At 38.5% G+C, this 24,865-nt stretch overlaps 2 protein-coding genes across 4 annotated transcripts in view; one reads left to right on the top strand and one right to left on the bottom strand.

Annotated features, from left to right (window-relative positions):
* Window positions 1-6,934, bottom strand: part of pou6f2 (POU class 6 homeobox 2) — an 84,832-nt gene extending 77,898 nt beyond the window's left edge. For 2 of the 3 annotated variants that reach the window (XM_058639604.1, XM_058639625.1), the window contains exons 1-4: window positions 6,852-6,934; window positions 5,630-5,726; window positions 5,333-5,418; window positions 3,423-3,495 (exon numbers count right to left, since the gene is read on the bottom strand). The gene's annotated coding sequence lies outside the window, so the exon portion shown is untranslated. Of the gene's footprint in view, window positions 1-525; window positions 758-3,422; window positions 3,496-5,332; window positions 5,419-5,629; window positions 5,727-6,851 lie in introns of those variants that run through there. The other variant, XM_058639617.1, reaches the window with a different exon arrangement.
* A 4-nt stretch (window positions 6,935-6,938) lies between these two features.
* On the top strand, window positions 6,939-24,190 carry vps41 (VPS41 subunit of HOPS complex). Its single transcript, XM_058639591.1, has 28 exons — window positions 6,939-7,130; window positions 7,521-7,559; window positions 11,017-11,124; window positions 12,567-12,644; window positions 14,000-14,074; window positions 15,066-15,128; window positions 15,712-15,777; window positions 17,513-17,632; window positions 17,720-17,866; window positions 17,945-18,011; window positions 18,497-18,594; window positions 19,163-19,292; window positions 19,415-19,530; window positions 19,621-19,739; window positions 20,270-20,351; window positions 20,457-20,549; window positions 20,627-20,754; window positions 20,831-20,975; window positions 21,059-21,100; window positions 21,639-21,689; window positions 21,790-21,927; window positions 22,029-22,083; window positions 22,168-22,308; window positions 22,398-22,534; window positions 23,345-23,444; window positions 23,538-23,582; window positions 23,676-23,755; window positions 23,841-24,190. The coding sequence occupies exons 1-28, from the start codon at window positions 7,113-7,115 to the stop codon at window positions 23,919-23,921; spliced, it is 2,562 nt and encodes an 853-aa protein (XP_058495574.1). The 5' UTR covers window positions 6,939-7,112; the 3' UTR covers window positions 23,922-24,190.
* The last annotated feature ends 675 nt before the right edge of the window (window positions 24,191-24,865 follow it).

Below are 24,865 nucleotides of genomic sequence, written 5' to 3'. Positions count from 1 at the left end.
AGAAACAAAGCGATTCAGCGTTTAAAAAAAATGCAAACAAGGGCATGTTAAAGTGACATTATAGGTTTAGCTGCATCCATCACTGAGATTCATGACGACAGCTAAAACGCTTGTATTAAAAAAAAAAAGTTGGCTGGCCCTCTTTCACAGAGAAAACAAATAATCATGAGCATAAATGTATCTTTAAAGCTCTTACTGGAAAATGATCTACTTATGTTACATCCTTGTTACGTAGAAACTCAAGTTCTTTCATGTCAGCGCAGCAAAATCTTCAAATCTTAATCTAAAACTTGATTTGTATCAGTTTAATATTTCACTTAATTAACAACCACAGTCTCAGATCCTATTTGTATTTGCCTTAATGTTTGCTCAGTATAAGTGAAAATAAGAGTCTCCCTCAATTGATTCACAAATTGTAAATAAATGAAAAGCAGAATACAGCCTGTAGGATCTTTTTTTCTTCTTTTTTCCTCACGTTTAACATACAGAAGTTTTCGTAAAAGCCACCAGTAAATCTACACTTACCTACGCTCCTGACGAAAAGAGTGAAATAAATTGTTTTCAGAAAGTCCAAATGTCGAAGTCGGTCAAACAGCAGCTACAACATGCCACCACAGAGCAGAGAGCAGTTAGAACAGAAGCAGCTTCCTCACACTTCATGCATCTGAATGGTCACCACAGGTTCAAGCCTGAGGTTGCTTCCTAAGACAAGTACTGGAAATGTCACCACCTCCTTCCTGCCCTCTTTTTTTTTTTTCCTCTCTCATACACACACAAACATACACACACACACTCCCTCCCACCTTCACTCCCTCTGTCTCTTCCCCCTTGTGTCTTCTGACGGGAGAACTCCTCAGACAGTGCTCACCCCACCTCAGGCTCTGAGACGCAGACACACAGCAGCAGGACCACAGTCCTCTTCCTTATTTATGAATCAAGTCCAACCTAAATATGTCTCCGCAGAGGACAGGTGACCAGCACATATAAAGGAAAAAGGAGGGGAGGGGGAGCCTCATCTTGCCCATGTGCACCCATCAATACCCACCCCCAGCACACACACTCACTTCTATCAGGGTGGTCGATGAGTTCCTGCCCAGAGGGGCCTTTTTAATGTGCTCATCACAGGAATCAGCCCTCTTTGATATGACACATGATAATCTATGAAAATGTTAATCAATAGCAATAGTTTAAGCTGTCGTTAAAAACGTGAGCTGGCTGGTCAATACCCATATCCCTGGTAACAATGTCACTAGTCATCAGGGCTTCATTTGTGGAGCACTTAAATGTGGGACACTGCGCATCAGTGCACCTCTCCGCCCGCCGAGGTAAACACATTTTCCCCTCTGTCTGAGCCTGGCCGCACTCTGCATGCATTTGGGTCCACCCCCACCACCCACCTCCTCTCTTTTGAGTTGCTTGATAGGTCCACTGGAGGGCAAAATTAATACCTAATTGAATCTTGCAGTCATCAAAATAATCAATAGTTTTTTATTATTTATTCTTCACAGTCTGTCGACTGTTTGAAAGCTCAGAGGGACAGCGGAGAGCACAGGCAACCCTGAAATTTCTGCCGTTTCACAATGTAATTTTCACTGGGGCATGAGACTTTGCAAGACCTATAAAAAATGAGAGCGGTGGGTTTTGTTAGAGGGCGGGGAGAAAAAATAAAGGAAAAATGGGAATCTTTGCCCCAGCAGCTACAATGAAATATAGAATAAACAAGCTTCTGACACTTCAGAGAAGGGCAGGGTCCTTTCTGTCCATCCCTCCATCTTCTTCCCCTTCCCCTTTTCTCCTTATTTCATCATATCAGGAGTGTGGCGGTACCTCTCTAATGCTGGCATTTCTCTTCCTGACAGACTCCAAACAAGTGCTGGGAATGAGATCAGAGCTCTAATCTTCTCCTGGCCTCCGAGGCTCGAGGATAAGAGGGCAGCAGATCTCTCACCATCACACACGGCTGCTAATTACCTCATTTCAAAACAGCTGGCTTTTGCCGACTTGCAATCAGGCCAACAAATTGGGTGTGTCTATTAATTTAAACTAATGTGGGTAATAGAATCATACGTAACGGGATAACTGTAATGTAATTGTAAGAATCCGTAATAAAAATGGACATTTTAAATATTACCATAAGAAATTTGATTACAGAGGCTGTAAAAATGGATTATCTTCATTTTATTTTGAGTACCCCCCTGGTGAAAGCACTAATGTGTGAGTATAAGAGGGTTGGTGGGAGCTTGGCCTGGAAGATACGGCTTAAAAATATCTCAATATTTTTAGACTATGTCCTGATATACAAGATGTATCTTGATCTAAAGCTGGACACTGGCTGTTTCTCTTTTCATTTTATAGGCTTGCGCTTCTCACAGTAAAGTGACGATGCAATTAACTCTAAAATACAGTCATTTACATACTCTATATGTTTGTGATCTGTATTGCATTTAAAATAGGATTGTTACCTTTAATTTAAGAGTAGGAACCTGATGTATTTTTTTAATGTAATTATGAAATTCCCATAAATAATCAGTCTTAAATTCATAGTAGGTACATTTCAACCTGAACCGTTTTTACACTGTTTATTTATTATGACTGTCTTCATAATAAATTGATCCAATAATTTTCTCAATTAATCAACTGTTTGGGTCATAAAATGTTCAAAATCAATCGGTGTTTCCCAAACCTTGAAATGACGATGTCTTGTTTAGTCCACAAACCAAGAATATTAAGTTGGAATGATTTCTTTGTTAAATGGAGCAAAGAAACCAGAAAATATTCATATTTAAGATGCTGAAAAATCAGATTACTTGTTTTGATGATAAAAAAAAGCCCTCAAAAGTTGGCTCCTAATTTAGTAATAGATTAATAACAGTTGTTATACATCTTACTGTATTGGTATATTGTGCGTCTTATCATCTACCGGCAGTTGACTTGGCTCCTGGTGCACCGCCCAGGTTGCTATGTGTTTTGTCTGCACCATGCTGTTCTTAACCAAATACTTGGACAAATAAAGTTGTTTTAAAGTGAGTATTCTTATATAATCTTGTGTCAAGTCCATGTATTTTTAATTTAATATCATAAATATTATAATATTTGACTAAATGCCTCAATACCAGCACTGCAACCACTTTTAAAACAATTAAAAGACGTCACAGATGAAATAATAAATATCGATGTATTGCCCGGCTCTAGTGGAGGCACATATGAGGGAGAAAATATGTCTTGTTTCGTCTCTGTTCAGACAGTTTGGCCTCAGCTCTCGAAAAAAAGGTTGCAGAAACAAGAAAAAGCACTTGATCTCCCCCTCGCTGCTGCCACCACCACCTCATTCACCAAACACCCCCAGCAGCTGGAGAATCAGTGGTGAGCAAAGGGTCCCGAGTGTAATCACATATCCATGCTAATAGCTACAGTGTTCTTACCAGTACTGTCCCAGTGTGAGGTCGACACTCCGGCCTGTAACTGGCACACTCCACTCCAACACTCGAGACTCAGCTGGTTAATAAACACGGGGGGAAAAACAATCAGCACTCGTCATAACTGCTGTAATATTGTTTTATCCTATAACCTTTCATCTCTTGTATTTATGGCAGATTTCAACAAACATTTGTTGTGCAGAAAAAATTGGTTCAGACGAGAAAGTGTGCCATAAATCTCTAACGTATATGAGCTGAGCTGTTTTTTTAAAGTTTCAGCCTAAATGTTTCCCATTGCATGCTGGGACATGTGTCTATGTTATATAGGGCAATTTAAAAAAGGTTTGGTATGTTAATATAATGTTTATCTATTACACAGAATAACATTGAGATTGTTAAATGATTGTTAAGTGTTTGTCAATTTCTCTCCTTCAGCTTTCACTCAGGATCAAAATCCAATCTTCAATTACTCGCCATTTATCGCAATACTTACTGATAGCTGATAACTGATTTTAATTTGTTTTAATCATGACAGTACAGTCCAGCTCTAATCTCACACTACAATCTTAGAATTGATTTTCCTACCATGATATAATGAGCGAACAAATGTATTCCAAACATGCATCATCTCTTGTCTGTAAACAACCTGTTACTGTTCTATTTTGAATTCATTATCACTAATGTAAGCGACTTTGTGTCAAAAGCACAAATACATTCAAACTGTCAGTTGTTGGATGTGTTTCTGTTCGTACCTATGGGTTACATTTTTCTTTTAACACAACTGTTGTGACAGGAGCAACGCAGGAAAGAAAAAACAAGTATGATATCTGCTGTTAGATATGTGTTTGTAAAAGGAAAATTCTCCCTTTATGCTTTTGTTTTAGTTTTCCAGGAAAACGTTCAATAAAAGCTACGGAATAAGGAATGTTCTTCATAAATAATGATCATGAGAGTTAAATTGAGACACAAATACAGGAGAAAAAAAAATCTTCTTTTGTTAAGTCTATGCATCAGTCAAATGTCAACAATACATAAGACATCCAAAACACTAATTTGGTGTCTGCATCTGCTGTTTTACTCAACTGCATTGGGTAAACATCCCCATATCTTTATGTCTAATGTGGACTGGTAGATGAGGATTTGTCTCCCCCTTAGGGTTAATAAACAAACTTCTCTGTCACTTAGTAGTTTGAGCTCCATATATTACAGTGGCAATTTAACCAAAGCAACATTATGCATTAAAATATCTATAGTGCTACTAATATTTTATTTATTAAATGCAGTATGTTTTGTGTTATTTTAGATGTAAAATGACTAGGTGATGTACTTCTTTATAGTCTAGGAGAAGGAGGTTACAAATAGTGAAAAGATTTGATGTTTTTTGGTTTTTTTTTAACACTCATTAATATGATCAACAGTTATCCCTCTCTACTCCACTAAAGCTAAAATGCTCCCTGGTGGACGGTCGGCAGGTCAGTGAAGGCTGAGTGCTATCAAAGCAGTGTATTAAAAGGAGCTCTTTGAAGCTTGTAAACCACAGTGCCCAGCAGGTCCACAGCAGATAGACGCCTCTGATTGGTCAGGTGTGTGTGTGTGTGTTTTTTTGCCAGATCGATCCACAGAGCTGACATTCTGGAGCATCAAAGCTTTCAGTGCACTAATCTGACTCCTCCTATGAGGGCAGGGGTTGTTTTTATTATATTCCTGTTTTTTTTTCCTCTTTATGAAATGCTTACAATTCAGAGGGCCTCCTGAATGCTTATTATATGAGAGAGAGCAAACCATGTTTTAAAGGGTATGAAAGGGAATGAAAACATATTAAAATGAAGCTCATGCACTGTTTATCAACAGATAAATAATGCAAAACTATAGAGAGGAATGGGGAGAGCAACTCAGAATCATAGTGTCATTCATACCATTGGCAGTGGAGGAGTGACACCGCAGAGATTCACACACCGCTGCTCCTCAAAGTCAGTTCCCCCCTCACGGTGTCTCTGGAGACCTGCGCCACATACACACTCATGAAAGGTGTGAAAATCTGATTTCCCAAAAAGGATCCGTAATTCTCTGTGACGGTGGAAGCCACAATCAATAAATCATTGCTAAGTAGATTGTAAAGAAAAAGAAATTCCCCCTTGGTATCAGTGCATTAGGATTCTCCTGAGGATGGATGTGGTGTGAGACAATCTCAATAAAGAAAAGGCAAATCATACCTTTGGCATTCATCTGGACTCTGGCAAGCAGCTGTCAGTAAAGCAGACTCTCTGTCTGTGACTGAGGGATTTGTTCAGCTGCCATTTTCAGAAATATCTGGAAATAAAAGGGGACAAAAGCACAATTATTTTATTGTTAAGGTTTTTGACCTTTCATCTTGACATTATTCAAAATTTAAAATGTGAATACAGAGGTATTTTCTTAGCTCAGGCAAGTTCATAATTGTCTGAACTATAATTTCAAGGTTTTCATACGGTATTCACTTTTTATTCCATATAATGTACCTGACAGCTTTATTAGTTACTTACAGATACAGTGCACAGGCATAAGTGAGTTTGACTGCTGCTGCTGCATGCTTGTTTACACAATGATATGATCAAATATTTTACAGATAATTCAACATTCTTTAACAAGCTACACTGCATTTGAGATAATAATACGACATACATGGCCATGTATGAAGGACTTTTACTTATTGTGGTAGACCAAGGCTACATGTAGTAGAAATCATACATTAAATCAGATATACTGAAATATAAATACTTTCTTACATGTTCTGGTGTCAAAGGTCAGGGCAAAAATAGTATTATCAGCAATTTGCACTGGTATCTTTATATCTTTCATAAAAACATATTACATGACACAGTTTAATCACTCCTGTGAATGTTAAACTAGATAAAATAGTTAAAAAATGATTGTGTTACACACTGTAGGTTTCAATGTAGTGTATGTTTTGTTTTGGATTTATCTAAAAACAAGAAATGAATACATATGCATCTAACATCATACATTTTCCCTCAATGTATAGTGTGCACTTTTAAGTACTTCTTCCATCACTGCCGCAGCCATTTTATTCACCTGGACTGAATATGGAGGAACTAATTTATAGTATCTTGCACCTGTTCAAATGATAATACCCACTTTGTGTAATGAAACATATGTGGTTATGTACATACATTATTTGTGTGGGAGTAAATAGCTTTGCAACATACTTACTTACTTTATTTGTGCAAACACGTTAGCTTACATCCCAGGGGGGAAACGTGTGCAAACAAAACAGGCTACAAACGTGCTAATTTAACTGTTTCAAGTATAAATAACCGTTTTATAAAACGGCAAAACGTTTAAACTGTATATAAATCAGCTTTAATGACGAACCCGTGGAGGGAAATTCAAAATAAAGGGCTGGAAAACGAGTTGTTTGCTCTAACCTGCACTTACCTGCTTAGACGGTTGGTGTCGACTCTTTCGTGGAGACTTCAATACCCACAATGCCTCGTGGTATTCACTCAGTCATGTGATTCACCCCGTGACAGGCTGCTGGCTGGCAACAAACATCACGTTTTTGCTGTATTGGATGTTTTTTTGACATGGAGCAAACCTAACTGCGACATCGCGGATCTTTAATGAAACATTTTACTAACATGCAGTGAGACGTTACAACTGTTCTGTGTGGATTTTAACGCTACGTGATAAAAAACAATGGCGGAAGTGGAGGAGGTAAGCGCAGCATGCTAATGCTAGCTGGCTAAATGTTGACGTTTTGACACCTAACTGTTTCGAAATAAATAAGCACGTGCAACTGTGATATGTGCCACCTTTTTGTATGTTATATCTTCTTCCCTGGCTGTTCTGTTTATTTAGAGGGAAATGGGGACCTTTGCGAAGTTATAGCTTAAAATGATGTGATATCTGTACTCTCTATTTAAAAAAATACTAAGTATGACCCTTATTTTGATCCGTATTGTGCTACTTCAAATTAAGTTTAAATGTGCCTTACCCTATAACCTCCTATCTATCCGTCTGCCTGCCTGTATGTCTGTCTGTCTGTCTGTCCATCTATCTTCTGATGTGTTTGTTGAAATTATTTCAACATTTCTCTTCATTCAGGATAGAAAAACAAGTGAGGAATTCACAGATGAATCTGAGGTAAGAAACTCTCTTACGCAATGAATGATCAATTTGTGTTTTATTGTTTTTGTTTTGCCGCAAGAATAAGTTTGAGGGATTTTTGTAGTCAAAGGAGTTTGAGGGGGGAAACATTACACCCAGAAATATCATGGCGTTGCACCAGTATGTCAATGTAAAAATGCATCAACAGTAACATATTGTCAATGTCAGAGCACAGATGATGTTTGAACTTATATAAGGCTCACTGACATCTGAAAGGACTGTATTACATAGCCAGCTTTTATCAACGCAGCTTGATCCCGCAAGGATCTTTGTCAGATTGTGAAAGGTGTCAAACACTCATAAATTACAGATAGCTCTCCAGATCCATCAATATTATGACTGAGTTTTGGCATGTTACAGCACACTGGTGCGTCTGAGAGTCACAAGTAGGGTAAATAAAATATATCTTTACACTTCAGCCTGGCAGGAAGGGGAGTTTGTCTTTGTAGGAAGCAGAGAGTAGAATAAAATATCAGGGACCAGCTGCGGCAGACGCTTGCACCTCACCGAACAAAACTGTTAAGAGTGAGTAAAGAAAATTCCAGGTTTGTAAATAAGAAAAGCTTCTATATCCTGTTTTCTATTTGTGAGCAGTGTGTTCAATACTGTAGGACACAAACAATCACAGAGAGACAAGCACTAGTGCTTGTGGGATTATGTGTCTCCTCAAGGTGGCTGGAAGCGGGGATTATTTACCCAGAATACTGCATTGAACTGTACTTTTCTTGGAGTCTGCTGCTGCTGTGTCCTGATTGAGATCTGCCTCACTACCACACATGGAGGCCTTAAATGCCTCTGTCACTTAACTCTCTACTGTCAGAAATTGAGCAGAATGTTACTTTTTCTAATTTGTGGATCTTGAAAGTGAGAAAAATTACCTTCACAACTGCAGTTTGCCCAAACTAACAAACCTGAAACCTTGAGAGTTAGGAGGTAATTAACTGTTCAAGAATTAAGGATTTACGGAATTCTATTATTTTTTACTGAAATACTATTTATTTATTTTTTCACTGTACTGCTCAATGCTAACCTAATTTCTAGTTGGAAACACTGGTCATCAGAGATTTTATCAATTTAATTTCCAATTCTAGTTACTTTGATATACGATAGGTGGATTCTCAAGTGGATTTCTTACTTACCAATATTTAGTTTGATTTTAGGTTGACAAATTGTTTTGTTTCTTTGTTATTGATTTTTTATTGCAGGTTAACATCCATAACGTTGCATTACTGCCTTCTTCTCTTTCCTTTTACTTGTCTACCCTTTCTCAATCCTTTCAACAATGTCCAATAGCAAAATGTATGTAATGTTAATGTTACTCTAGGTGTTATGCCAGGCCATTGCATGTCGACTGTCAACAGGCAAACAATATTTAAAATAGTTTAATTGCACTGGCCAGCTCAATCATTTGGTCCAAAAATATCAGTAAACTGGAGCTCAAACATCCTGAGACTTTTAAAGATTCTGCATATCTGTTCATCTCTGACAGTCTCCCAGTGTAGAACATGGTCTTAGACTTTTCAGTTGGAGTCATGTGACTGTGAAGGTCATAGCACGTTATTTCCATCACTGTCGTACCAACAAACCATTTAGTTTGAATTCTGTGTGCAGTGGGTTTATCTGTCTCTCGTTCATGGCAGATGATTCAGTATTTTCTAAGGAAGGGTAAATGCCCACATTCTCATCCTAAATGCAGACTAGTGTGGTCTTTTATGTGCATTTTAGGGGAAACAGTTGTTGTTGACGTAGCACAAGGTGTGTTTTTTGCCTCTTTTTGCCGATAAGCAAAGTAAGACCAGCTCAGTAATTGACAAAACAAAGGCCAAGTTAGAAGAGATGGCAAAAGTTTGAAAATGGGTAGTTTCTCTCTTGGGGATGAAGTTTGCTTTTGTTGTTTGATACGCCTTTGAAACCCGTGACAGTGCACTCGCATCAGAAATCTCACAAGCAGAATACACAGGAAATAGCCTCGATATGGCGTTGTTGAGTGGGAAAGGATTGTTTTTGAAATAACATTTTTTTTTTTTCCACGCTATTGTCCCCCACCTCTAACCCAGAAGCACATAATGGCAGACAATGTTTTGAGTTGATGCACCCTCTGGGCAGCCACAGACTGTGCAGCATTGGTTATAAACTGAATTATGAGTAATATTCAGGCTGTGACTGGCCACAAATGTTGGCTCAGGCTGGAAAGTGTAACAGTGTAGAAAACCTGGAGTTTGTTTTATGAAAAGCCCCAAATTCTTGTTTTTCTCTGGGAGTAAATTGTCTTGTGATGAAAAGATCTAAAAAATAAATTGCTTCATGTTGCTTTTCATGTACGGTGATGGAAATAATTTGTTTTAATGAATATATACACATTCAAGGCGTATGATTCAGCAAACAAGTAGGTTTTGTCTCGCTGATTTTATACTTACTTTCCATGGATTTATGTGTATTTTTGTCGTTTGTGTATTTTATGAGTTGATCTAAATGGATGTGAAGCTTAAAGAGCTGGAAAATTACTACGCAATTATTTTGATAATATGCTATTGTTCAAGCATTTTTTGCTTTTCTTTTTCTGGAGCACAGAGAAACACAGTTGCTTTGGACTTTAGTACGGTTTAATCACATAATGTTATTTTGCATATAATAATATGTTGATGCCAGAAAAAATATCCTTAATGCTCTTATATTCTGTTATTTTACCGTACCTTATTATATACAAATGAAATCCTTGAAAATGGGTTTAATAAAATGTTCAATTTAATTTCTAGTATGATGCCATGAAAGGAACCCTGTGGAGTTTTCTTGCATGAAAAATAAAATGTATATTTGGTTTCACACCAAACATATAGTTGTTATCCTTTGTGCAGAATTAACGTTTTGAATGCGTTTCTGCTTTTAGTAATTAGTATTGAACTATTTAAAGTTTCGTCTTGGTTTAATTAGATCCAGAAAAGCCAAAAATGTCAATTTAAACTGTAATTTTTAAGCTACATTCCAGCTGTTCTCAAAGGTGTTCACACAATGCTGATTAAGCTTTTCAAGATTGTTATTGATGATGTATGCTGCCACAAACTGTCATTTGGAGGAATAGTGTTTGTCAAAAATGTTCATTTTAAGAAATGTAATCTGCAAACAAAACAAAAACGGGGACCCTCTTGTTAACACGTTGCTCTCGAGCACCACTAGTGGTCCCCAGCTCCTCTGTATACCTTTTAAAAGTTCTATATTGGAAACAAATGAAGTGACCTAGTCTGTCTCAAAGCTGTGGATTTAAATGACTCGAGGTGGACATTTTGTCTCCATTTTGAAAGGTTTTGTCAGGGGATTTCAGAAAACCGTGCGCGCTGTAACCTTTGTGAGAGAGGACACTGTGTTGTTGTAATGAATACCTTTAAGAAAATGATATAGTGAGAGTCTGTCTAAGGAGTCTACTTTCTCAACCCAGGAGGAGGACAGCGAGGAGGAGCCCAAGCTGAAGTATGAGAGACTCTCCAATGGGGTGACCGAAATCCTCCAAAAGGATGCAGCCAGCTGTATGACCGTCCATGACAAGGTAGAGGTTATAATCCAACACAAGCAAGGGCATTTCAGTTTAAAAGTCCACCAGTGTCAAGAAGAAACTCTCCCTGTAAACATTTTAGAGATGTCCTCTTCAAAGTTGGTTTTCATCCCCTCTGTTGAGTCTGTGAAGGCAGGCCATTCTTTTCTCACCTTCCCCTGTTTTTCCTCTCGAGGAGGCACATCAAAAGGCACCGGGCATCATTGTCTTTTCCTCTTTTTATTCCCACTGTTGAATGTCGGTACTTTTAAGAGAGCCACTCTGAGCGAGATGGTTAATCGTCGTGGCACCGGTGGCACACACAGTGCAAAAGTCATACACAGTTATGTCTCCGCACCTGATGTTTTATTAACCCCTATTGATTTTCATTTATTTATTTTCTTCTTTGAGGATTCAGTCTTTTTATTTATATATATATTTATATATAACCTCAAAACAGCAACAGTGTCACAGTGAGAGACATTGCTTGGCTGAAATTCTAAATCTGATCTGACTGTCTTTCTTCCTGGGATTTCTGTGCTTGTGTACCTTCTGTCATCCTCCCTCTGCCTTTGTGGTCACACCGGCCCCTCCGCTGCCACACCACCACCCCGGCAAACTCCCACATCCTTAAAGCCACCGACAGCACAGATTGCCTTATGTTGCCTCATATTTTCGGCGTCTGAATCGGAATTTCATTTGAACAATTCCATTCTGATAAATCCCTTTTAAAAGTCGCTCCGCCTCACAAGGTTGAACCCTTTATTTATTTATTTTTGGTTATTTTATTTGGGGAGATTGCAGGGGCTCTGTCTGACATGCTCAGCTGTGCCTGTAAATATAAGCATTTCATTATAGACTGCACTGAAGCATGGTGGGTTCGCTGCACATTCACATGCTGGTCGAGAGGGGAGGGGGATTAGGAGGAGGGCATGGGGCAGGAGCTGGGGTTTTGGAAGAACACACACTTAATCTAATGCCAAAAGCCCCCGCTTTCTATAATTTTTTTGTCCCAGTGGACACGTGTGTGCGTGGATACACACACATTTGCACACAGGCACTTCTGCTGGAGCACGAAACACAGAAACCAGTTGCTGTTCAGTAGCAAATAATAGCTACTGTGCTGGGCAGGAAGCTGATTGGGTTGCACAGGAAGAAGTCAGATGTACAGTGCATTTATTATGTTTAAGCGTTTTAATTTGAGGGGGGGGAAATGCCATTTCACACTGTCTGCTTTAATAAATAGGGCTTTTCCACCCCCTGCAATTTCACAGTTTTGCCTCCAAGCCCTCCCAATCCCCACTCGGCTCATGTCGCTCCAGCTCCTGCAAATATTTTTTTTTTTTATCCTCTTCCACAGCCTTCATCAGCACAAGTTGTGTGGGTTTTTTTTAATTTTTGAATGGCTTTTAAGTGTGACGACTGGTTTCTTTTGCATTAAATGTATTCTTTTTCAGTTTCTTGCCCTAGGCACCCATTTTGGTAAGGTCTTCCTGCTGGACATCCAAGGAAATGTAACTCAGAAGTTTGAAATTGTAAGTACAATAATGTTCTTGGGGTTGAAATGATACACTTTATAACATATGTTGTCAAATTGATCTCAGCACGCACCTCTTTGAGGCCTTTTCAATGTACAAGAAGACATAATTTTTGGGTTTTACATAGAAAATGTTTTTTTTGGCAAATATTGCAACTCATGTCACCATCAACATATTTACTTTTATGATGTAATGCATTTATAAGAACTTAAAGATTTAAATGGTCTCCATCATGTATTTATTAAGCTCTTTTAAGTTGACACAGAGCATAGAACATCAAATTGCAGCTTCTAGGATTTGACAATTGTGCTATTTAGTCTATTTTGGACCACTAAATTCATTTAGTACCACTAAACATTTCCGCTCATTTAATCTGGAGAGAGACAGACTTTATTTTGCAAAAACAACAAACAAGACAAAACAGAGCAAATTCAGCTGATCTGGCTGGAGAAGGTTTACGTCACTGTGACCACACTCCTACCTCTCCAGCTGTAATGTTCCCACTGAGGACATTGATTCAGGCTCGACTCGCCTAAACAATCCACTGCCAGTTATCCGTCACTGCCTGAAAGAATCAAAGAAGACATTTCACCGTATAGACGAGGCACCGCTGAGTCCTGGCTGACGGATTTGTCGTGTAGCCGAAAATGAACCGATCAGAATTTAGTGAAAAGCAGAACAATTATTTAATATGTCTGCAAAATACTCTGTTTAATGCATAATCCAGTAGAGACACTCTGTGATGAGCCCAAAACTTTTTCTCTTGTTGTTCACACTGAGGTGGTTTGCTGTAAATCAGCCAATCCTTTCAATGGTATGATTGCACGTCTGCACTGTAAAAGCATGAGCACTAACCTTCTCGCTGTTGATGCTCTGCTCAGTGCATTATACCTTGTATAATGATCGCTTCCTATCATACCATGTGTTTATTTTACACAACTTTATTGTGATGTACAAATATTCTCCAGTGGAATTACTGCAGCTCTGTTTGAATACTCGACCGGATTGTAAGGATCTGATATATTCAGTCTGGATTTAAAGTGTGCAGCGAACTCTTGACGGCTCGAAACCAGCAGTGGCTTCGTCCAGAAGCTTTTCCTGCCAACATGGTGGCGTAGTCATGTGACATCTGGAGCTCCACACATCAGTTAGAGCGTAAAAAGTAAAGTTAGTTGGAAAATGAATTGTGTTCAGTCATCTAACTAATGAACATTAATTGAAGTGATTTCCCTTCGTCAGTGTTACAGTCCTTTTTCCTTTTATTCCTGAAATGTCAGCTCCCAGCATTTGGCTGGTCACACAGACATTTGCCTGCATGTTTAAAAAGATGCCATGATACTGTGTCTCTGCAGAGTTCAGTGAAGATCAACCAGATCAGTCTGGATGAAAGTGGGGAGCATGTGGGCATCTGCTCTGAGGATGGGAAGGTAAGATCTCTCTCTCTCTCTCTCTCTGCTCATCACTGCTGGTTACTGATCCTTGGTCGTGCTGCAAAGCAATACCAATCAGTATTTTTCATCTTTTCATAATTCGTCCCCAGATTCGTATAAAAACTCACCTTATCAGTGTTAAACTTTATGCTAATCATGTGGAACTTGAGGCGTTTGGTGGTGAATTTTTTCCGTCTTCCACACGTATTCACGCATTAACCGAGAGTTTTATCTCCTCCGCATCTACAAAAGGAACCCATATTTTTTTCATGATGCAGGAATTTATAAAAAGCTTGTACCAATTTTGAAGGATTGCACTCAGATCCGTTGAGCTGTCAGTCAGCCATCAGCCGTGTATGGATACCCTCTCCATGTTCTCTACCTTGCTGTTATCTTGTCTTTTCTCATCATTACCACCATCCTTCATGGATTTTGCAGTCAAGATATGCTCTCTGATATCACACACCCCCACCCTTCCACCCCCCTCCCCTCCACTAAAACACACACTCACGTCTACACACTGGTGGCAAGAGCAAGATCTTGTCACACAAAAAAAGTGAAGCAGACAATTAAAATCAATGCTGCAGCATTTGTTTGCCATCACCCACTTCACATGTCTGTTAAACCTTATGAAATCTGACTTAATCCTTAATCACTGTTGCACTGGAGTTTCATATTGTTCCTAATCTACTTTATGGGGCCTCGGGTATAGAAAAAGGGAGGGCGTCACATTCTCTAATGGTACATTGGAGTTTACTGTGGTCAAGTCCGAGATTAGGACCTCTGTTTCTAAACCCTGCAGGGTTCGAAGAATCAACTCGTCCACTAATTGGTGACCCAGTGGAGAAGGGGGGAGCCAATCAAAGTTTTTCTCTGACATCAGTTCCCCCTGCTGGCCTCGGATAGTTGCAGAGGCAGCAATTAAAGGAGAAATTTTGAGTTATTCACCTGAGCTTGCCGTTTCACTGCCGCCTCGTCTCTGTTTCAGGTTCAAGTGTTCGGTCTCTATACAAGAGAGGGCTTCCACGAGAACTTTGACTGTCCCATCAAAGTAAGTTTCTGAAATCGACGTCTCTGTGTGTGCAAGTGCGGGTTCTACCTGCGTAAAGCATGAAAAAGAAGTAGCTGTAGTGCGTAACATGAGGTGATTTTATTTTTTATTTTAGTTATTATTCTGCCTCTGTTTGGGCTTCATGAAAAAAAAAACAATTAAACATCACGTCCATCTAAAAACTGACTCTGTCAAGCAAAACTATCAGACCTAACTGAGGGAGTGTTTGTGTGTTTACACCAGCAAAGTGTTCATTAGTCAAACTGCTCAACAACTGTGTTTTTGAGCAGAAGAATTCACTTTTCGTGTGCACATCTTCCTGTTTTTCCAGTCATACTTTTCATACATACAACCTGTTTGCAGCTGTCTTGCTTTACCAACACGGTATTGATGTTGCCTCCGTTTGTCTTGACATAAAAAAAAATCTATACAGCTATATACTGAGAAATACAGAGAGAGTGGTGTGGAGCTGATAGGTGTAAATAGCTTTGTATGTACTCCTTTGACAATGTTTTTTTGTTTATATTTAAATGTGTGACACTTAAGTTTTAACTTCCTCATCTGGTCTTTTTTTTTTTCACAGGTGGTTGCATTACACCCTCAGTTCACCAGATCAAACTACAAGCAGTTTGTTACTGGGGGCAACAAGGTACGTTTTAAGGAGCACTTTCTGCCGGAACACACAATGCAGCTCAGTTTTTCTACCATTTCCTGCCCCAATAATTCATCGTGATTGTGTTCAGGTGAAGCCAAATCTTGCAAACCTGCTTACTTTGGCTCAGCTTTTGGCAGAACGCAGGCCTTTGTCTGTTTAGAAAGGCTCTTACTTTTCTGTCTCGTTGCTGTAGTGCTCTCAGGAGAGCTGCCTATTTTCATAAAGTGCTGCTCGCTCAACAGTGTTTGAAAGGCAATGCCTCACAAGCACAGAAAAATAGATGTCATTATCAAGGGGGTACATAGACTTAAGGTTTTCAGGGCGCATACAGTGATCTCTCTCCTGAAAGTTGTCTCCGGTAAGGGGAAATTTTGACATTAGATCCGTCTTTTCCCCTTTGGAAGTAAAAACCAAACTGCCACATGCCAATTACGCTATATAAAGTGCAGCGACGTCGCGTCATTGCACAGCCATCCATAAATAAAGTATACTGACATTTATACAACAGAGGGGAGGCAAAACAACTTTTTTATTGAAACCCCATTGTTAGTGTTACTTTGCCATTTTCTTTCAATTGGCACTGATTTCTCTCAGTTCCAAGTTGTGAAGGCCTCCACAAGGTTCCTGTGATGAAAATCAATAAGCCTCGACTGGAGCCACATCCTGTCAAAGGAAATTCAATTTTGTCTCCACAGTTCTTTTGTCATATCATCTCTTTGTAGAGCAAACTGTTTATTAACATAGCCCACTGATGAATTAAAGACTATACAGAATATTTGGCCTTCTTTGTGATATTAGGTAGTTTTATTGGGAGTCGTTTTTTTTATTTTTATCGTAAGGACAATGCAGGGAAAGTCGTACAACATTTACAGCATATTGAAGTATTAATTTCCTGTCTTAGGCAATCGCTTGCTTTGTTTAACAAAGTAATCTACTTGTATTTCTTTATAAGGGTGGCCTTGCTGATACAAGACTCTGGTTTTATGTTTGACAAAAGTATACAATCCTTGGCATTTAGGAGATTTTACGTTATTCCAATTAGATAAACTCATATAATTTGTATATAGTGCTCAAGAATGACTTGAATATACATAGCAAAATAGACAGAGTCCTATTATTGTTCAAGGGTAAGGGACGTTCACATTAAATACTTGACATTGTGGCCTTTTAGATGCTTTTTTTCCCCCTCAAAAGTTTCATATTTAATGCATCTATTCTGTATTTTCCAGTTGTATTATACATTACATGAAAACATAGTCATTTTGTGTTTGAATATATATCCATATTTTACACAAAACTACGGTGGCCATAGTAAATGGTGTGTATCCTAAAGTAGCCGTAACTATTAAGGATTAAAACGAGCGGGATGTATGTAATCATTCATGACGTCAACCATGTGGATCTTTCAAATGATGTGAAGCCAGCGTGAAGCTGTCTCACTCAGGTGGAGTCTAATGAGCAATCCGTCTTCATTGTCTTTGCATGAGAATTCTGTGAAGTGAAAGTGAGATCTGCATATGAGGATTAAAGTCGGCTTTTACTTCATTATTTTTGTCCTCCCCACACATGAAGTTAAACCTATAATGCTGCTCTTCCTCCTCCTGTGTCATATGCTGTTCATCTACTGCCCTCTGTTGGCGGTACAGAACAACAACACTCCTGAAATGATGTTACAGTTGACATGAACAGTGTTGTGTGTTAAATATCGTCCTGATTTCTTCCTGTGAAGCTCCTCCTGTATGAGAGGAACTGGCTGAATCGGTGGAAGATGTCTGTTCTGCATGAAGGCGAGGGCTCCATCACTAATGTCCAGTGGCGAGCTAATCTCATTGCCTGGGCAAACAACGTGGTGAGTCGTCTGCCGCACAATCTGATAAAACTCAAACGTTGAATCTGGAAAATGCTAATGTCGTGTGTGTGTTTGGGTTTCTCTCAGGGAGTTAAAATCTATGACATCACCACCAAACAGCGAATCACCAATGTCCTGCGGGATAATGTCAGTCTGAGGCCTGACATGTACCCGTGCAGCCTGTGCTGGAAGGACAACACCACTCTCATTGTCGGCTGGGGAACATCCATTAAGGTTTGAACTGCTGCTGTTTTAACCTGCAGACTTCAGCTGTTGTAGATTTCAAGTGTGATTTTTCTCATTTCTCTGCAGATTTGTGCTGTGAAAGAGCGAAATCCTACGGAAATGAGAGATCTGCCCAGTCGCTATGTGGAGATAGGTATAATCTTTTTACTGGACATCATAATAGACTCCATAAAATGGTAGAACAAAACAAAAATAGCTGCAATATCTAGTAATACATGCAAAAAGGATCAGATAATCCTTCATTAGGCTCATGACAGTGAAATTTGCAGTGTTACAGCAGCACAGATGGTTAATATGTAAAATAAATAAATACAGTAGTCAGCATTCAAAAATATGAAGTCAACTGAAAATATACAATGCAAATAGTATGTAATATGGATTTACAACACAGACTCACTAGGTGCAGTGTACAAAATACATATTGCACTGACGCACGTATTGTATAGGTAGAGTATATGGATGAACATGAGAAATAACACATAAATATCATGATTTCAGCTTTATTTGTGTGACACCTGCTTTGTAAATGGATTAAATGCACTGTCGGAAGATTAATTAACATAACATTTTTTTGTTTGTTTTTTGTTTTTTTAAATGTTTGATTTCTCTTTAAAACAGTGTCTGCGTTTGAGATGGAGTTTTTCATCAGTGGCCTGGCACCACTGGCCGATCAGCTGGTCACCTTGTTCTTCGTGAAGGAGAACTCTGACAATATGGTGATGCACTTATTTACTTAGTGGCCATTTTATTAAGTAAAGCGGTATTGATGCGTTCAAACCAATACAAGAGTCCTGCCATGAAATCAAGTCTTTAAAAAGCTAATTTAATCAGTATTTCATGTCACTGTCATGTCAAATTCTGTTCATAACTGATGCCATTATTAAAGATGATGTTAAAGTCTTCAGTTAACTATTTTTTCATAATTAATTAATCTGTGAATTATTTTGTCAATTAATTAGCTCTTTGGTTCAGAAAATGTTGAAAAATGTTGATCAGTGATTCCCAAACCTTAAAATGATGAGGTTTTTAAATATCTTGTTTTGACTTATTCCTTAACTTTTAATAATTCCTTTGTTATATAGAACAAAAAAGAGCTTTAAAAAAAAACACTCCTCCTGATACATAATCCATTAATCGTCATACACTTAATATCTTTATTTAAAATATCCCTATCTCTAACCATCGCTATCTTTGACTTTTATGCCAAAGGTTATAGTTTAATTAAACTGCAAATTGTGATTAAAATAAAGTGTGTAATACTCCATGTGTATTTCTTGCATACAGGACGAGGAGTTTCGTGCGCGACCCCGTCTCGACATCATCCAGCCTCTCCCCGAGAGCTGCGAGGAAATCTCGTCCGACGCGCTGACCGTGCGGCACTTCCAAAACAACGAGTGCAGAGACTATCGCCTGGGTGAGACCATAAAATCCTAAACCAGAGAGAAATGTCACGCAGCCTCTCACTGCCCTCTGATTAAATTAAGGGTCGACAATCAAATGTCAGCATACAAACATAAAATGTGTTTTCATTAACAGAGCATTCGGAGGGAGAGTCGCTCTTCTACATCATCAGTCCCAAAGACATCGTCGTGGCCAAGGAGCGAGACCAAGACGACCACATCGATTGGCTGCTTGAGAAGAAGAAATATGAGGTTTGTGCTGGTAGATTTCTTTACAGATGATTCTCTAAAGATTATGTCGGTTATGTCAAAGTGGATTTCAAAGATTCTGCGTTTGAACAGGAGGCACTGATGGCTGCGGAGATCAGCTTCAAGAACATAAAGAGACACGATGTTCAGAAAATCGGGATGTCGTACATCAATCATTTAGTGGAGAAAGGAGACTACGACAGCGCGGCGAGGTGTGTTTACTGTGTTTACTGTGTTGGTCTTTGAGTTGTTAATATTTAATAAGCTGCAGAGTGTGAGCAATTATTGAGCAAAACCATGAGAGGCTATTTGAATTCATTTTGCACCAGCTATGTATTTGAAATGCTAGTTTCAGATCATAAAAGCAGAATATTTCATTCATTTCATTTAAATATGTATAACTTGCACACATCTTCTTAAATTTAGGCTGATGGAGTTAGTTTGGGCCCTTTGTGCAGCTGCCATTTTTACAGGTCACAAAAAAATCTAATTAAATGTTGGATTTGATTAGAAACACCTGTGCTTTTCTGAATAAAACATGTCAAAATGGCCGCTGTACATTCTGTGTCAAGTCTGAAATCTAAATATCTTAAGTCTAACTAATGGAAATCTTGTCTAACTGACTTCCATGCTTGACCATTTTGTTTTTAGACTTCACCTCTTGGTGATGTTTAACATTTCCATTAATGATTCATTTCAGCAAGAAGCCTGTTTTCTGCTAACAGAGGTTTTGTTGATGCAGGAAGTGTCAGAAGGTGCTCGGCAAAAACATGGAACTATGGGAAAATGAAGTGTACAGGTTCAAAACCATCGGGCAACTGAAGGTCTGAATTCAATGTTCCTTAATCCAACTTAGTTGTGATATTTAATACGATAAAGAATTGTAATTTCAGTCTCTTATTAAGCATTGTGCTTCCGTCTGACTTCAGGCCATCAGCCAGTATTTACCCAGAGGAGATCTGCGTCTCCGACCAGCCATCTATGAGATGATCTTGCACGAGTTCCTCAGAACGGATTATGAGGTACTTGCGACAAACCCGGTGTCCACTGATGAGTTGATAAATGTGAGCCGACTCACTTTCTCTTCCTTCCATTGAAGGGTTTTGCCACACTGGTCAGAGAATGGCCCGGAGAACTTTACAATAACATGGCCATCGTTCAGGCCGTCAACGATCACCTGAAGAGGGATCCCGCCAACAGCACCCTGCTCACCACACTGGCTGAACTGTGAGTCGTCTTAAATGCAAACAGTACTTATTGAAGCCAGACAGTTTTGAATTTAAAATAACTGCTGTTTCTCCAGGTACACGTACGACCAGCGCTATGACAGAGCCTTAGAAATCTACCTGAAGCTGAGGCACAAGGACGTTTACCAGCTGATCCACAAACACAATCTTTTCTCATCCATAGAGGACAAGATCGTACTTCTCATGGATTTTGATAAAGAGGTAAAAGACACAAGACATGATACATAATTATTTTAATTTAATTTTACTGTCATATTTACATGTTTACATTTTCTTTTTGCCAGAAAGCTGTTGACATGCTCCTCGACAATGAAGACAAGATTTCAGTAAGTGAACTTTGTACCCGTCGAGCCTTTTTGGAAAGAGGTATGATAATGATATTTAAAAGGCAACAAATTAAAAACGCTAACAAGGCAACAACAATCGGCAAATAGATGACTGTTCGTAAACGAAAAAGTATAAACAAATTATTAGAACACCTGCCCTCCAAAAAGAAAACTTGCATCCAAAGACTTTCATGTCATATTCATTACTTGTATATATTCTGATGATACAGTGAAGCCTATTATAGAATATAAAGAGGATGAAAAAAAGATAAAAGATAAAGCAGGCCGGGAATGGAGACCAGGTTATGTTAAAAAATATTAGAATTTCAGTTTCTTCAACTGAAGACAGGCCAGGAAGTCTCTGACTCACTGGTTATAGAAAGTCAAACAAGTAAGTTTCCAATTGAGTGGGTTAAATGATTTAGCCTGAAGAGTGGCATATGCTACTGTATCACGTTGGGCATGTGATTCACCCATCAATCCTTAAAGAAAAGACGTCATGAGTCGTTCTCTGCATGTGTCTTTTCTCTGCTAACAGACAGACAGGGTGGTCGAAGAACTCACAGACAGACCTGAGCTTCTACATGTGGTGAGTCCGGATACACGTGTCACTTCAGCCGTCGTCACACTGTCTGAAATTTTAATTCGGAGCTGATCACACCTTGTTTTTTTTAATGATCTCTCTGCAGTATCTGCATAAATTATTCAAGCGGGACCACCACAAAGGCCAGAAGTACCACGAGAGGCAGATCGGCCTGTATGCCGAGTACGACCGACCGAATCTCTTACCTTTCCTGAGAGACAGCACGCACTGCCCGCTGGAAAAGGTGCATTTCTCGTCACGTGTCGTCTCACTGCACATCCAAACGCCCAGAATCCCACAACACATGAATTATGTTGTCTCCTTTTTTCTATCTGTCCCACACAGGCTCTTGAGATTTGTCAGCAGAGGAACTTCGTAGAGGAAACCGTCTTCCTGCTCAGTAAGTTTTTATTAATGTCTGTTTCCCCTCTTCATGTTTTATGAAATGCGGTTTCAGGAAACTAATGGAGCTTGTTGCTTCCAGGCAGGATGGGGAACTGCAGACGAGCTCTGCAGATGATCATGGAGGAGCTGGTGGACGTGGACAAAGCCATAGAGTTTGCGAAAGAGCAGGATGATGCAGAACTATGGGAGGATCTCATCTCCTACTCTATAGATAAACCGCGTATGATACATCCTTCTATTGTCTCAATCATTCTAATCCTCTTCTTGTTTTTGATTCTCTTCTTATTTGTCATTCTGTTGTCTCCCCAGCTTTCATTACTGGTCTGCTTAATAACATTGGTACTCATGTGGATCCCATCCTGCTCATCCATCGCATTAAGGAAGGCATGGAGATCCCAAACCTCAGAGATTCACTTGTAAAAATCCTTCACGACTACAATCTACAGGTTAGACATGTTTCTCTAAGATCGCTTACGTTTGATTATTTGGAGTGTTTGATACGTTTGGAATGTGTATGATGTATAAATATTAATCATACTTTCTGGTATTGTGAGTGGAGATGACAATTAGGCTTCCTCTGAAAACAAAAGTGTAGTTTTTTTTTTTCCTTTTCGTTCAGATTTTTAGACAATAGAACACAATCGCAGTTTGGTTGTAAATGTAAAAACAGCAGCAATAAATAATAAGCATCAACAAAAGTAGGAGGTTAATGTAATATTGATCAATGATTTTATCATTTCTTTTTTTATAAAATGGCAGTATAAAAAAATGTTTTCCATTTGGCAGAAATTGAAAATTAAATAATTATACTTAACTTGTTTGCACTTTTCACATGAATTGTTGTTTTTTATGAGCCAATAATGAGCCTTTTATATTTATGTCAGGAGCTGAGTCAGCTCTATGGAAGCATCCATTTTGAACCACTATGTTTATACAACAGCTTTTTGAGTTTTGATGCTGACTTAGGACTACATAGGTTCTTCAGGTGAGGGTTATTCAGCTGCAACATGCAAATTCACCAATAAATATTGCTAAATCTTACACACTGTACCATTAATATAAAATTACAACTTCAAACAAGTTTAACTTAAATCAGCGCTTAATCCTTTATGTAAACCTCCAGAACTATAAATATGTCCATTTGTTTAGATTCAAAGGTCTGACACAAGATGTGTTCAATAAAATGTTCATTCCTTATGTTATATGGAAAAATTGAAAGTAGAGACTACTTTCAAACTGTTGGGTTTTTTTTGTAGATCATGTTGAGAGAAGGTTGTAAGAAGATCTTGGTGGCCGACTCTCTCTCCCTGCTCCAGAAAATGCACCGGACACAGATGAGAGGAGTCCGAGTCGATGGTGGGTGCATGTTTTTTTTTTAACACAGACGCCATAGATATTAAATGATTTAAAACCGATCTCTTAAATCCTTGTTGCTGGTTGTCTTTTCAGATGAGAACATTTGTGAGTCGTGCCATGCGACAATATTACCGTCAGGTATGTCGCCGGGCTGAATCCACATGGTTTTAATGTTTTACTGTGTTTAAAAGCTATAATTTTCTTGTTTTATGCTTCACATTTCTGTTGCAGACATGGCCAAACTCTTCAATGTGGTGGTTTTCCACTGCAGACACATGTTTCACAAAGAATGTTTACCATCTCCAGGGATGGTAAGAATCACATTATTATTTTATTTATCTAACTGTTGAATTCATCGGGTGTTGCTGCTATAACTTTTCCTTTATGCCGTTTCAGATTCATGGAGTCCAGTTTTGTAACATCTGCAGTGCGAAGAGACGAGGGCCAGGAAGTGGAATACTAGAAATGAAAAAGTAATAAAGATTTATGCACTCGCAATGTATTTATTGACACTTTAATCTTGCTCCCTGTTGCTTCCCCGTCTACTGTCTGTGCACTGATCAATAAATATCACTTTCCCTCAGTCGCTGAAGTGTACACTTACAAAAATGCAAAAACTTTTATTTTGGATTGTCTGTATATTTAAGTCTAACAACTCCAAAGTATTGTACTTGTTGTGTTTGCCGCTAATGTGATTTGTTGATGAAATGTCTGCAGCATCTGAAAAATAAAATCACATAAACACAGTTTCTGTTTGTGTCTGATAAATATTTATATTTTGCACTCTAACTCAGTTTAAGTTAGTCCTGACACACTGGGATATGAGAAGAAATTATTTTCCAAGTCTGTACTGGAAAATGTACTGAAGTGTTCAGTAAGAAGTATGTGACATATGATACAGATACTAAATCTTATATCTACTAAGTAAGGGATAAACATTTAAATATGTCATTAAATGGTAGCATTAAACTGTATACTATGTCTTAAATGACAAGGTTTGCATAAATTATATAAATATAGATGGATGCTGGGATGTAAATGGGTTAGACAAATAATTCATCCAAGCTTTCCTTCCATTTTCTACAGTTAGAATTTAAATTTATTATGATTTTTTTGTGCAATATGACAAAACAATAACAATTATCTTCCTTATCCTCCTACTTTAATAAATTTCATGCAACTGTATTTATTTTGAGTCTCTAACAAATAAGAAAATACAGAACATTAACAAAATAATCTTGAAAGAAACTCCATTAAATGAATGTTTTGACTCATAAACAGTTGGTACAATTGTATCACCTCTCTCTGTTTATGTACTGTGTGTTTTTGATAATTAATGGCATAAAAATAAGTAAATAGTTCCAAAATCAAAACTACAACGTTGATTTTGAGTGTAGCCGGAGGGGCTTCTACGTCACATC

The sequence above is a fragment of the Solea solea genome, chromosome 1 (genome assembly GCF_958295425.1).
Source record: "Solea solea chromosome 1, fSolSol10.1, whole genome shotgun sequence".
Taxonomy (NCBI): domain Eukaryota; kingdom Metazoa; phylum Chordata; class Actinopteri; order Pleuronectiformes; family Soleidae; genus Solea; species Solea solea.
This window is presented reverse-complemented; position numbering and strand designations above follow the sequence as displayed.

What these genes read in the sequence shown, in the direction of transcription:
- vps41 (XM_058639591.1), top strand. An exon ending in AAACCATCGGGCAACTGAAG is followed by an intron (nt 20,352 to 20,456) that starts GTCTGAATTCAA and finishes GTCTGACTTCAG; the next exon opens with GCCATCAGCCAGTATTTACC. An exon ending in GGAAACCGTCTTCCTGCTCA is followed by an intron (nt 22,084 to 22,167) that starts GTAAGTTTTTAT and finishes TGTTGCTTCCAG; the next exon opens with GCAGGATGGGGAACTGCAGA.